Raw genomic sequence first — 14,646 nt, forward strand, 5'->3', positions numbered from 1 at the left:
GAGTCGTGGGCGGGGCTACGAGCGGCTGTGCGAGCCCACTGGCTGCAAAAAAAAAAAAAAAAAAAAAAAAAGCGGACCAATATTCCTGCGAGCTCGCTCACAAGGTCCGTCTGCCGGGAGAGGGACTGCGACCCTCAGCGCTGCGTTTGCAAAGATGATTCGGGGATGACGATCCGGAAGACGCGCATGTTCACTGAAAAAAAAAACACCGGAGGTCCGCATCTTCAAACATGGAGAAGCGCTCGAAAAGACATTTGATCGCAATATTTAAACGCGTGCCTCAAGAGTGGCTGTAAGGCGCACGGGGAGGAGGATGACAACAGCATCCCGTCCGAATGGCCAAGGCGCTGTTGCATCTGTGAAGAGCGGCTCAAAGCATCCACGGGAGTGGTTTTTGTTTCCTCAGTCGAGCTTGGAAAAATAAAGAACTCTTCATTTGCATCTGGAAGGACTGCGACACAACTGGATTTGCAGTGTGCTACTCAGGTGAGCATCTTTGAGAGGACTTGATGATGTTGGTTGTGTATCGGAACTGCAGGTTCTTAGAAACAAGCAGGGTGGACGGACAGTATTTTATTTGCGCAAAGTAAACTTCTGGAAAAAAATATTATTTTAAATGTACATAATACGGTACAAATGTATTGAAATCTTTCCAATAATAGCGACTCGATTTAACGATGCAAATGAACCAATTAGTTATTCTTAAAAATGATAATGAGGTGGGAGAGCCTTTCTGGATTTCCTAAACCGGTTTGGATTCCAGTGTTTGTTCAAGCAGAGTAATGGAGTTGGATCGAGCTGTAGCATCATCTGTGAACGTGCGTTGTCCGCTTTCGACAGACGATGTCAAATTTAGAATTTCCAGAGAGCAAGCAGATTAGTTGGGAGTGAATCAAAAGTGCACTCCAATTACTTCTGGAGAGAGTTCGTCAAAAATAATTGCCGCACAATCTTCGCAATCAATTGATGGGCGCAACATCAGTTGTTCGTCATCAACAGAACTGAATAGCCAAAGATTTTGCCTGTGGTTATTCAACATTGAGATGGACGACAAGCACTGAAATTCATTGGGTTCACTTTTCTGTGAAATGTCAGTTTTGCTTTGCGTGGCAGCAGGAGTGATCATGATCTTGATTATTTAATTTTTCTTGAGTTGCAGATCATTTCCGATTATTCAGCTGAAGACGAGCAACGGCGAGCTCGGGCATCGATATCATCGTCATCATGGGCACTGTCCTGTCTCTGTCGCCCGGCTCGCGCAAGTCGGGCTACTACGACAACCGCCCTGGCTCGTTGAGCCACTACCCGAGCCTGAGCAGCCGATCTCTCAACGGTCAGAAAGAGCGCGGCTTGAAGCGAGGCCAGTCCATCTTCCTCCCGGTGCTCACATGGAAACGACTGGTGGCGTCCACCAAGAAGAAGGGCAACTCCAAGAAAGGCTCCAGTGGTCCAGTCGGCCTCGTTGACCCGCTCAACAACAACAACATCAACATTTACCAAAAGGATCCCGTGCTGCATCTCAACTACGAGAATGTGAGGAAGTCTCTGTCCTGCGCCAACTTGACCAGCTACGAGGTCCCGGCAGGACTCGGCTTGGGACTCGGCTACGGCTTGGGACTTGGTCAAGGCCACGGATACGGCTGCATGAAACCTCAGCAGCTTTCATCGGTGAAAAAGTTCCCCCAGGGGACGGTGAGCACGTCCCCGAAACGCGTCATCGTCCAGGCGTCCACTAGCGAGCTGCTTCGCTGCTTGGGGGAGTTCCTGTGCCGTCGCTGCTACCGCCTGAAGCATCTCTCGCCGTCCGATCCCGTCCTGTGGCTGAGGGCCGTGGATCGCTCGCTTCTCCTCCAGGGCTGGCAGGACCAGGCCTTCGTCACGCCAGCCAACGTGGTCTTCGTCTACATGCTGTGCCGAGACGTCGTGGACGGCGACCTGGTGGCGTCGGAGCATGAGCTGCAGGCCATCCTGCTCACCTGCCTCTATCTGTCCTACTCGTACATGGGCAACGAAATCTCCTATCCGCTGAAGCCCTTCCTGGTCGAGGCGGGTAAAGAGGCGTTCTGGGACCGATGCCTCGCCATCATCAACGCCACGAGCTCCAAGATGCTGCGCATCAACGCAGACCCGCACTTTTTCACGCAAGTGTTTGCAGAACTCAAAAGCGAAGGCGGCTGCGTTCCGCAAGATTACAGTCGGGTTCTGGATCGGTGAGAGGAGTTTCGGAAGCGGCGTCTTGTTTATTTGCGTTCCACGTCATCTGCTGCCATATGTATTTATTTAATTATTGCATCGTTTATGTTGGGTGCCAATTTTTGGAGAGAATTTGTTCAGAGACTACGATAGATTCTCGGTATGAATTATTATTGAATAATTTTAAAGCAAAATTTTAAAAAAGCAGGGCCGAATAATCATGACAAATATTGCAATTGGGATTTAATACGCAATTTTATTATTTATTTTTTTTTACTAAGGTCCTCTTCAATTTTTTTTGAACAATTTTTCCACATCAATTAGATTTGTTAACTACGAAAACATAAGTCATGAAACTGATTTAAATTCAATTAATTGTTCAACCCTAAAAAAAAAAAACTCACCCAAATTCACGGCAGAATTGCTTCGATTTCTCGCCCTAGTTGTTTTTGCTTAATCCTGAAAATCTGACCTCCTAAGGGTGGGTCATAATTGGAGTCTCATTTGTGTTCTGCTTGCGTTTACTTGAATTCAGGAGCCATTTGCTCCACCTGTCCCGCCGAAGCCTGCACAGCATGTGTCGAGCTCCGGTTGTCTCAGCTGCCTCTCGGCATCCCTCAGCATCCTCGCGCGCCTCTTTGAATGTGATAAATCAACGTGCGCGGCTCAGACCGGAGGACGCCGTCCTCTCCGAGCACCATCGCCGATTTCCACCGCTCATAACCTAAACGTCCAAGCAGATTGGATTGACATTTTCATCAGAGACTGAAGAATAAAACGTGGCGCAGACAGTTTAATCTGACTAAATTGGATATTCCGGGACAATGCGACTGGCGGAGTGACTGATGGGAACAGCTGCATGCCAGCGCCATGTGAGTCCTGCTGTGTGCGGTGGAGGCTTTTTGTGGGTCGCCTGGCCTGAGGAGACAGTTGCCTATATTTACTCGAATCAAATTTACCAGCAATCTTTTCAGTGTTCTCAGAGTCGTCGTAATTTCATACCCCGGTTTAGCGCGGACGCATGTGAGCGGAAGCGTGACCGAGTTGTGAGTGGCCTGCCGCCAGGGTCATCAGCTGTTTAGCCCATCCTGTGTACCCTCGCTTCTTTGTTGACAGGCCGCCACAGCCTGGGTATTAATTAGATTAGTAGATTACGACTGCCCTGCCCCCGTCCCGCAAAACCTCTGCCCCTTCTTGTCCACTCAACAACCCCCGCAGAGTCCGGCTGCTAATCCAGGCCGTGCTGGCCGCCGAGCATTTAAATGCCCCGTCATGTGCTGTTTATTCGGTAAAAAAAAAAAAGCGTGACACGCGTGCACTGGTCAAGGTCCAACAGGGAATCCGAATTTGGCTCGGCGTCTAATGAGTGTGCTGCACATTCTCGTCGGTCATCCACCGGCTTCTTAAAGCCGCCAATTCATTATTCTCAATGGGAATTATTCCCCAGGAGCACTGGCACTTGTGCTCTACTGACTTTAATCCCAAACGTGCATATTCTAAACACGCTTGTGCATGTGAGCCTTAGAACATTTTCATAATCTAGATCCGGAGTGGGCAAACTTTTTGATTGGCGGGCCACAATGGGTACTAAAATTTGACAGAGGGAGCAGATGGATGGAGTGTTTTGGTAACCTCACCTCATTGGAGAAAAAAAAAAAATACATTTAATTTTAAATGAAAGTGGAAAAAAAGCATGACAACAAGATATATGTCTTTGGAAATCCACAGTATTTAGAAAATAAAACATTAAAAAGGTTTATTCATTTAATTTTTTTCAAGTTCGGCGGGCCGGATTAAAACGTTTAACGGGCCGCATGTGGCCCCCGGGCCGTAGTTTGCCCACACCTGATCTAGATAGTTTTCAGAGTTATTTGTGCAACTCAACTTTGAATGCATTACAAAGATGTTAATATATCATTATGGAATTTATCAAGAAAGCCGATGCCGTCCTCGAATATGTACCGTGCAAAAAAATATTGGGCCACCAATAGAATATTAAATGTTAGTTGGGGGGAAAAAAGTAAAACAATTAGCATCTAGTCAATCAAAAGGTCTTCAAAAAGCTGCTGTATCTTTGGGTTGTGTACTTTAGGTTAATAAAACTGCCAGAATGTAAAGTGCGGGTTGTGGTATGCATGGTGAGCAGAGAGCTAAAATATCTTCAAAAAGATTTTCCCAATGAAGCGAATGACTTTCTGGTCCATCAACTGAAATTGTGAAAATGTAAATAGACAGAGCAAGCGGTGACCCACTATTTTGGCACAAGACTGTATCCCACTCAGACATGGCGGTTCTGCTGCAGCCGCTCCCCCCAAAGTCATATGACCAGATATAAAATTTGACTTTAACACACATAAACAAACACTGTGGCGCACATTCCTTCAGTGGGTAATCCAGCACTAATCCTCCCGCCCAATCAGATAATGAGGGAGCGAGGGATGACGAGATGAGGGGGGGGGGGGTCATACAGTTCGGAATCCACTGAGATTTTGATGTCACACTAGCGGTGCAGTTTTTGACCCGCCGGCTCAGCCTCCAAATCCTCCTCTAACAAAGTGAAGGCCGCATAGGCTGCCTATTCCCTGTTGGAGTCAAGCCCGCCCGCCTCTGCGCCCGCCCGAGGGGGCTCGCATGAGTCACGCCAGTCAACCAGATCCGTGATTCAGAAGTAGAAAAAGAGAGGCGCTTTTTCTTGGCCTTCAAATGGCAGCCATTTTGGGCTTATTGTTGCTTCTGCACAGCTTTGACAAGGACACTTGTGTCTCGGCTGGCTACACCCAACCCCCCACTCCCCCCCTTCCCCGCCATCCCCGTGTGCGCACACACTCAGCTGTTCATTAGATTTGACACCCCAACCCCGCCAGCTATCATCAGGACAAGGAAGGGCAGAATTTTTAGCATGAGGCCTGTCATATTTGTTTTTATTTAATGAGGCTGTCGGACAAAGTTAAAGGTCACATGGGCAATTTTCAATGAAATCGGAGCATGACGGAGTGTGATTTCTTTGATTACCCTAATTGACTTTATTAGCTTCTTCTTGGGCGTGAGCCTCACTAACATCCGTCTTTTGATTCATACACAAAGGAAACGGAGCGAGAAATTAAATGTGACTTTCTGTTTGCACAAACATGGCAACTGTCCCCTCATTAAAGTACCTCTGTCCAATCAGTACCCGAGCTGGATCCGGTAGCCGCTCCTCCAATCGTTCCTCGGAGCGGAGCGGCTTCCAAGCCAATTAAGTGGCGTCTCAGCTGGAGCTCGAATTTACTTCATCCAATCAAAGGCCGCCGTTGACGTCTACCTGTGGGACAACAAGCACATTGCGGTATCGCGGTGCATCACAAGGGACTTTATGGTTGCTTGGACTTGAAATTTACGTCTGTGGAGATGACTGGCTAATTGATGAGATTGCAAATTCAAAGACTTAAAAAAAAACAAAAAAAAACATGCAGTTCAGGCCATGGCCAACTGTGTTAAAATGGATGTTTACTTGTTAAATTTTCTGGCTGGCAATCGCAGCAGTTAGTGGTAAAAGACTAAGTTGTGTTAGAAGTATTCATGAAGTGTTTGCCTTTGTCCTACTCTTTTTAGGCTTGAAACATTTTGGACTTGGATTTTTGTGGGGCAGAAAATTCTAAATAATGAAAAAAAAAAAAAAGGTCATATTTTGCCACTTTCTCGTGTCATTAAAAAAAAAAAAAAATCTGATTCACGGAATAAAATGTTAATTTTAACTCAAAAAGGGTCATCGTCTAGAACAGGGGTTGGGCAAACCTTTTGATTGGTGGGCCACAATGGGTTGGAAAATTTGACAGAGGGGCCGGACCAGGAGTTGATGTGCGGAGTGTTTTGGTAACCTCACCTCATCGGAGAAAAAAAATACATTTAATTTGAAATGAAAGTGAACAGAAGCATTACAACAATTTATATGTCTTTGAAAAAACGGAGTATTTAGAAAATAAAACATTAACAAGTTTTTTTCATTACATTTTTTTCCAAGTTCGACCGGCTGGATTAAAACGTTTAACGGGCCCCATGTGGCCCCCGGGCCGGAGTTTGGTCTAGAATAATAATGGTCACAAAATTGGTCTCAATTGAGGAAATATTTTTTCAACGATAGGAAATGTAACTGTTTCCAGTTAGAATGAAAATGTAAATTAGTGTTTGGTTGCCACAGCTCTGTGAGTTGTGTTGAATTATTGGAGGGTGCTACTGCTGCGGGTTAGCATGATGGCCTTATGACGGTGAAACTGATGTAAATACGGTGGTGTGCTCCGAACAAAAAAATAAAAATGTCACGTCTGGAGAGAAATAATAGAATGAAGTAATTGTGTTGTCGTGTCGTAGAACGCATGCTGGCTGGTAGTTTAGAAACGTACTGGGGTTTTTTTTTTTTTTGTTTTTTACCTTGTTCACATTTTGCTTTTTATACATAATGAATTCTTGTTTTAATAACTGTTGAACATTTTCAAACACTGTTTTTAATAAGCATGTTGTCAACCTCCTTTACGATTGCTGAGAAACACTGGAAACAAAACATTTTACACTGATGTGTTCCAGCTCTTGAAATAGAAAAAAAATAAAAATGAATTCTCGGGGCAAAATTATGATTCTATCACTCTCACATGGCGATCATTTGGAGGATTTTAAATTGATTATAATTATGTTTTATGTGGCAGACCTCTTTTATCAAATCGATCAACTTAGTGGCTATCAATGGATTTTCCCCATCGATGCGGCAGATGGTGACACAAAGATGGCCATTGTACTTGTGGTGTTTGTCTCAGGCAGCTCCGGGCAGCCTGCGTACACACAGATTGTTCCACAGTTCCATTTACGGCAACAGTAGGCACATGTTAAAACTAAGACAAATATATAAAAATCATATAACTGTCAAATTTCAATCTTCCCTTTGCCAGCTGGGTCGCGCTTGCATTGCCATGGTAACCTTCCTCTGTAACATGCCACAAAAACAAAAGAAGCGCATTAACTTGACGGAACTTTTTGATAAAGCCACTAAAAGTGCGTTGCTCTCATGAGGTGAAAACTTGAAGACGGAACGTTGCATTTGTATTTCTTTTGTATGATGACAATGTTAACTATGTGGATTATTTAATAAAGTACGGAGCTCAAATACAACTCTCCGTGAATTTTATTGCATCGTCACCACCGAAACTACATTCCAGCCAATTTGCTTGCGAGCGGAGAGCCCGCCTCACAATGGCCCGGCGTGCAGATGGCCTTTTGGCTCCATCCGAGCAGTCAATCCACCCCCATGCGGCAAGCCCTGGTTGCAAGCGTCGCCTACCTGGGCAGTGTGTAAACGTGAGAGTACCCCGCCGAGCTCAGAAGACATTTTGCTGACATTAAAACGGGGACACCAGTGGAGGAGTGTGGTTTTATGTGCCCATTTAGCGCCATACTGAGCAGCGGGGTGCCGGCAACACGTATTTTACATTTAACCATATTCATTGTGTCTCTCAACAGTGCTGGTGTCTCTCCCGCCAGTCTCTGGGATTTTCATTTTTACGAAAGCCCTCCGCCACTGATGTGGAGGAAAATCTTCACTCATTCACTGCCATTGACGGGCATAGACGTCGCCAATGGCGAGCAGCTACATTTCCGAAATTGTGCATGACTTCATTTTGATGCTGCTACCGATCCATTTTCTTTTTTTTTAAAAAAACAAGATTTACAATCAGAAGAAAACCAGCGACCGTCCTCATATCCAAATATAATCAATTTACTATTCGAACAATTAGGCGTTAGCTACATTCAAAGTTTATCTCCAGCTTACTCATCAAAGCACAATAGATCGGGCAGGTGTCGAGGTGCTGATGTCGGGAAATTATGACGGAAGTGACATCAATAATGAGTTAGCGGTCCTCGGCATGTTGAGAGGGTGGCAAGGGAGGAAGCCGTATGGCTCGGGATGGACATGAGGTCAGTGGTCAAGGCGGGGCCGACACAGGCGAGGCCAGGATGCTTTGATTAAAAAAATAAATAAATGAAATAAATAAAGGGCAGACAAGATGAAGAGGTCTGCCGCAGTTGGCGGCCGCCCTGTTCGACTTGAGCCCGGCTTTTTTTTTGTGTGTGTGTCCTCAAAGGGCACAAATCACACGGCTCTGCCTCCTCGTGTCAGAACTTTGGGTATTCTGTGGTGGCTTTTCGGAGGCCTCGGTTGCTCTTCGCTGACTTTTACGAGCCCGCTGGGATCACGCATGTTGCGAACACCCTCCTTGAAATGCTTCGTAGAAAAGGATTATGGTGGTTTAGATCTGGTAGCCAGATGTAGCGTTCAATGTCGTCCGTGCCTGTTTATGTCTCTCCATTTGAATCTTTTCAAAGCAACAAACCTCAAATTGTTTTGTTCATGGAACCAGAAACCTATACAAACATAACAACAAAGCAGCACAATGTGCTCATAAATCATCCTGTACTGAGCATTTGAATGTTTTTTGCAAGTGGGTGTTCATTATATTGAGGTACGACCATTTGTAACCATCTGCTATGCCCAAAAAAAAACTATTGACTGGAAGTTGCAAACAGTATGTTTGCAATTTACTAGAATTGCATGAAAGTAAGGGGCCATTGTTCCGAAATGAATACAAATCCAATACAAGAACATGAGCATCCACATTTGTGAGCAGATACCAACACTAATTGAGGGAACAACGGGGTCTCAGGGAACCAATTAGTCAACAACTCTGAACTGAAGCCCCGATTTGATGATTTAATTAGTGACCGGGAAGCTGACGTCATCACAGCAAATATTAAGTTAATAAAGCTAATTGTAAGGGGAGAAAGCACATTAGGAGAATATGATAAATGTATTAAATATCATGTGCTTTGAGATCACCAAAGGATATTTAGACGTGTTTTTTTATTACTCAATAAAATTGTGACGTGGATTTCAATTTTACTCCTACAGCAGGAATTCTTGGAAAAAGTTTGAACTTAAAAACAAAAAACAAAACAAAAAAAATATGACGTTTTTTTTTTTTTTTTTAATTCAGTTAGTTTTTAAAGCGGATCTGTTTAAATAAAAGTTTTTAGCTACGTTTTTATTAGTTTTAGTATTAGTTTTATTATTGCATTGTCTGACACATTTGTGAGCGCAAGATAAAAAATAAAAGTCACTCAGTTTGAATTTTTCCTATGCAGCCATATAGTCATACCGAAATACATACATTTTAAATAACCCCAAAAAGGAGATGTTTGAAATTAAGTGACAGATGAAAACGCATGACATTTTCATTAGAATTAATCCTTTTATAAATGTAGTTTCAGATAGTTGTTTGGTTTTTTTTTTTAAACAATTTTTTTTTAATTTTATGTCATTCGCAGTTTCTTCAATTTCAGTTTTACTTATTTCATTAGTTTTCCTTAACTTATAAGAGATGGCTGTGTTATTTTACAAGTTGGATGAAGTGGTCGTAAAAATACAGATCTACTTCCTCATCGATTAATTTTATTATTCAAGTTTGAACCCTTTCGTTTCTCAAATATGTCCAGATTAGTGCGCATCCAGTCTGGTGGCATGTTGCGTTTCGAGGGAGCCGAGCGAATAGCAATCTGCCCCTCATGTTACTGTAATCTCCAACATGTGACCTCCCCTCGGGTCTGATAATGGAGAGATACGAGGGAAAAAACCTGCTGGGCTCTCCAAAGCGGTGGTGGGTCTGCCCTGAGAGGATTTAGGGGCAAAAACACGTCTCTGGGACACATATTATGCTAAATCCTCTCCAACTCATTACGAAATCCGAGCTGGGCGCCTGGTAATCCCAAAAGAGAAGCAGACCAGGTGCCAGCCTCTCTGTAATGGAATTGCACGGCGCTTTAAGTGATTGCATCAACAATCAGCCGAGCCTGATCAATTTGATTAGAGCTACTCGTATGTGTATAAAGTGAAGAAACAAAGAAGAATCCATTCATCCATTTCCTATGCCGCTTGTCTTCATTAGGCGTAACGAGAGCCAATCCCAACTGATTTGGGGCGAGAGGCGTGGTGCACTCAGACAAACGTCATTCAGGCAGACGGAGAAAGAAATGATACAAAGGCACTAAATTACGTGGTGATCAAATTATGAGGTGGTCTGAAGAGATGGAATTGGAAGTGTCAGTGGAAAACAAACACAATACAGTACTGGGTAACAGAAATCTGTAAGAATTTCGGTGAAGCCAGCAACCGCATAAAAGCCATGCCCATTCCGCGTAATATTACATTTAAAATTTTGGACAGAATACGAGTTTTTTTTTTCTTTTATAATACTGTGCATAAACACAATGGGGAAAATAAAATAATCGCTTTCTATATGCATGCAAAGCCGTCTCCACACACGATCGACATCAACTCACCACTAAACATAAATAGGTCCACTCGCTCCTCGTGAGGGGTGTGACGGGAGCTCTCGTTGAAAACTGGCGTGAAGCTGATTGGCAAATGCTGTTGTGCACGGGGAATGAAAATGGTCAAAAAATATATAAATGTGAAAAGTATACACAAACAATGCTAATCGGGGATGGAAGGGATTTGCTTCAATAGACGCATATGTTAATCACAGCTTTTTGCATTAATGATAAAGAGATTACGTAACAACCACAATCTGCTAGTCGCGTCTGATTGGAGGTAGAAGAGATGAGACGTCATTAGCATCCAGTCGTGCAGAGGAGCAATTTACACATTACAGCAGATTAAAATTACTGGTACGACGCCTGTACAAATGACATATTCAACCAAAACGGATTCGATTTCTACATAGTCGATTCTTGTCACTCAGTATAATAAGCGTTAACTATAACAGTACATATGATAAAACTTACCTTTGTGTGATGAATGTGCACTTCACGCTCAAGATAAAGTGAAATTGAAGGGCGTAAAATAAAATAATAAATATAATAAAGCAAGCTTCAATTAAATAAACATCCCAGATGTCGTTCTGACCAGAACAAAGAGATGACTCCATTCCTAAAAGCTTTCCAATGACTCCCAGTCAGCTGTTGAATAGATTTTCAAATGATGCTACTGGTCTATACATCACTCAATGGTTCTAAATGCCCAGATGGGCAGACTGGGGTTAATTAGAGGACGCCAAGAGTTGAAAATAAACATGGTGAAGCAGCAAATAGTTGTGATGCTGCACACAAATGGAATAATCTGCCAACAAAAGTGAGGTGGAGTGAAAATTATTTTAAATCCAAGTTAAAAACTGCTTGGAATAAGGTCACCTAAACATCTTTGAATCTTTTTTTTCCTTTTATCAACTCATTCACTACCATCAGAGTAAAAAAAAAAAAAGTATCTTTGACGTCTTAAGCCGTCAATGGTAGTAAATGAGTCAACTATAAACCCGCTTTTATTTCATGACTTTTAAATGCGTTTTATAAATCTTCTGTTCAATTCTGTATTAATCCACGCATGTGATTGGAAAACATAACAAATTTACAGGCTGCTTCCATGTCCTGCTAACACGAAGAGACATCTTAACCCCCCAAGTCGTTCACACTTTCATACCACCTAAAAGTCATCGAGGTCACATGCAACGACGCTCTCAGTCACACTGACGTGACGACCGTTATAGACGGGCCTCTCAAGGTGTGAATTGATGTTAGAGTGTGTGGGAAAGAATGTCAGGAGGGTTTTGCACAATGCTGATAAGTGGGCAAGAGTCCAATTAAGCCCCTTCCGGTGTTGGTTGGCATGAAAATACCCCGGACTTGTCAACGATGCCACGCAATGCCTAGTAAGTCAAAAAAAAAAGGAAAACTGTCCTGAAAGAGGAAAGTAAATGTTATCATAATCAATATACATTTATTTTAATTTTACTCTCGCATATGTCTTTGTATCTTTTGTGCATTATCTCCAAACGATGCAAAGGTTTCCTGCGCCAAAACGTCTGCAACAATTCTTCTGATTTAATCCTGAGGACACCAAAGGGACAGGGCAGGAAATAACTCTTGCGTCATTTAGTCCAGTTTTGTGCAGTCGGTGAGCGAGATTGCATGCTTTCAGCGGACGCTTTGGATTAAAGATAAATCCAACTGTTTTTCCGTCTCTCTAAACACCGGGATTTTGTAAAAGAGTGGATTGCATACAGGAAAACCCTGCAAATCATGACAACGGTTGCATTTCAGAAACAAACAGATTTGTGTCAATCTTATTTACTGAACACACAGGAGAAGGTTTTATCACTGAACATTCTAACACTCACACAAAGCATTTAAATAATTTATTCTTAAACTTTAAACTTCTGTTACCAAAAAGCAGTCAAAGTTCTAATGGTTTCGAAATGCAATAACCTTGGTCAGGGTTCAAATGTATTTTCGATTTAAAACTTGGCATTTTTTTGCATGTTTACATGATATATTTTTTTTTTTTAATACTTCAAATGTAAGACCATAAAAGGTACCCAAGTTGGCAGGCGATTCTGTTTCAGGTGACTGATTGGATGAAGTGACCTCACTTGGACGGAACCAGTAGAATGAAACCATCTTTGCTCTTCTTGAAATCAGCGTTCGCTTGGCCATCCTTGGTTTCCACGGTAACAGTCTTTGGTTTGCCACGCATGTGTAGCCGGATGCCCGACGGGCACACCTTCACAGCTAATGGTGTTTTTCTTACGCTGAAAGACAAAAGGATATTAACATTCATATAAATTAAGATGCTGTAAAACTAAATTGGACTTTACCTGCCACTAAAAAGTCACCAGATTTGATATGAATTTATGAAAATATAGCAGACCAGCCACGACATTCGGTAAACCCTGACACAGTCTCATGAGATGAATGAAAAAAATTAATAAAGAGTTAATAATGCAGCAATATATATATATATATTTATATATATATATATTTTTTTTTAATATGTTTGGTTTAAATTTGTCAAGAGGAGGCAAGGAGCAGTACCACAACTGTGCAACAGACAATAATCGGCATCTTCACTCGTAGTTGTTCTACCGGTCCACAAAAATGTTATATAGTCATTATTATAATAGCAATTTGACGAATGGATTATGAAAAATTAAACAAAACGTAATGAAAGCTTGTAGTTAATTTTAATAGAGGCAGCGGTGGGATCGCCATACTTAAATGCGTCAAAAAATAAAATGACCGCGCTTTGCGGTGTGCCTAATGGTGTGGCCAGTGAATAGATCAGTAAAACCCAGACAGGCACATTATTTTTCAGGACCATCAAACATGACACTGTATTGATCTATCGCCAACATTCTATATTCTACTCATCTGACAGCCGGTCTTTTTTTAACTGCAGAACTCTCAGCTAAAGATGATCCAGGAAGCCGCTGCTTCCTCCCCCCCCACATAAACATCCCACCCACCCCTGTGGCAGACACAAGCTGGCACAACACAAAACTCAGGCTCAATAGCATCCCTATCCAAAAGAATCCTCTACTGTATCCCTCAACATCGCAACAAAGGCCCACAGGACTGTAGCGTCCCCTTAAAGTGCTTAGAACTGAGCTCATGTGTCATGAAATCTTCCTTTTCCCCATCGGCGGGTGCACTTCATTTGAACCCAAGTCAAAAACTCTCTGAAGCAAATGCTGGTCAGCTATTTGTGGACACTTCTGATTGTGGATAACCCGACTGATATACAGGATTGGCTCATACAAACAGGAAAGATTTGCAACTGAGCCAGTTTCTCCGGAGACAAGTCTAGATGGAAGCGGCACTCATTAAAGGTAAACTATGATTAAAAGGCTCTTAGATTACATAATTTTCCAGCTACAAACTGTTAATCATATTAACAGCAAAGGAGCAAAATGGGAACGAGACTCTAGTTGTCACCCACAACTAAACTTTTAGAGAACTTATTAACAAACATGTCCAAAGACATAATACAAAATTAACCTCGACTCATCGCTGTCGGGATAAAAAGCAGGATTACAGCAGACGACATTCGGATATTTTCAACAAAAACTATGCCATGTGGGAATAAAGTAGTTCTTGTTTTTTTTTGTTCGTTCAAATATACAGTGTCAAATTTAATAAGTGAGCCAGCATCTAGTGGCAAACAGTGGAAGTACACCAAACACAAACGAGAGTTTGAGCACAGTAGTTTAATGGCTAAAAAAAATAAATAAATAAAAATTAAAAAAAAAATTAAAAAAACCTTTAGGTAATACATATTAAAATAAAACTCATTTATTAAATGTAAAAAAAAAATGTAAAATGGATGTAAATATCTAGCACTGTGGAAAAGGAGATCTGAAAAAATAGTCCAGCCATGGATACTGGCAGGACGTTTGAATGCATTTGTCAAAGCGATGTCAACATTCGCCCTGAGTCACACAAACAGGTGTTGCCGTAATTTTACGGTCTTCCGTTGGCCCCCCCTCAAAAATGTCAAGCCCTGAACCCCCCAAAACCAACTGTCCTATGTTGCGCACACACGTGGCGGCTTAAGCAGGAGTTTCCTGTCGGGATGCAATG

At 42.4% G+C, this 14,646-nt stretch overlaps 2 protein-coding genes across 7 annotated transcripts in view; one reads left to right on the top strand and one right to left on the bottom strand.

Moving 5' to 3' along the window:
• Positions 1-14,646, bottom strand: part of myo1g (myosin IG) — a 44,043-nt gene that overhangs the window by 8,806 nt on the left and 20,591 nt on the right. For 4 of the 6 annotated variants that reach the window (XR_015846760.1, XR_015846762.1, XR_015846761.1 and 1 more), the window contains exons 22-25: positions 12,606-12,818; positions 10,555-10,642; positions 6,875-7,147; positions 5,349-5,494 (exon numbers count right to left, since the gene is read on the bottom strand). Coding sequence is in view for 1 of the 6 variants with exons in the window: in XM_088318208.1 (XP_088174334.1) it covers positions 12,656-12,818 (163 nt within the window). In the remaining 5 variants the exon portion in view is untranslated. Of the gene's footprint in view, positions 1-2,462; positions 2,918-5,348; positions 5,495-6,874; positions 7,148-10,554; positions 10,643-12,147; positions 12,819-14,646 lie in introns of those variants that run through there. The other 2 variants (XR_015846763.1, XM_088318208.1) reach the window with 2 other exon arrangements.
• LOC148321316 (cyclin-dependent kinase 5 activator 1) lies at positions 88-7,327 on the top strand. Its single transcript, XM_088318209.1, has 2 exons — positions 88-486; positions 1,160-7,327. The coding sequence occupies exon 2, from the start codon at positions 1,225-1,227 to the stop codon at positions 2,212-2,214; it is 990 nt and encodes a 329-aa protein (XP_088174335.1). The 5' UTR covers positions 88-486; positions 1,160-1,224; the 3' UTR covers positions 2,215-7,327.

This window comes from Idiotropiscis lumnitzeri, chromosome 16, assembly GCF_059441095.1.
Source record: "Idiotropiscis lumnitzeri isolate Australia: NSW breed Sydney's pygmy pipehorse chromosome 16, RoL_Ilum_1.0, whole genome shotgun sequence".
In the NCBI taxonomy this organism is placed as follows: Eukaryota; Metazoa; Chordata; class Actinopteri; order Syngnathiformes; family Syngnathidae; genus Idiotropiscis; species Idiotropiscis lumnitzeri.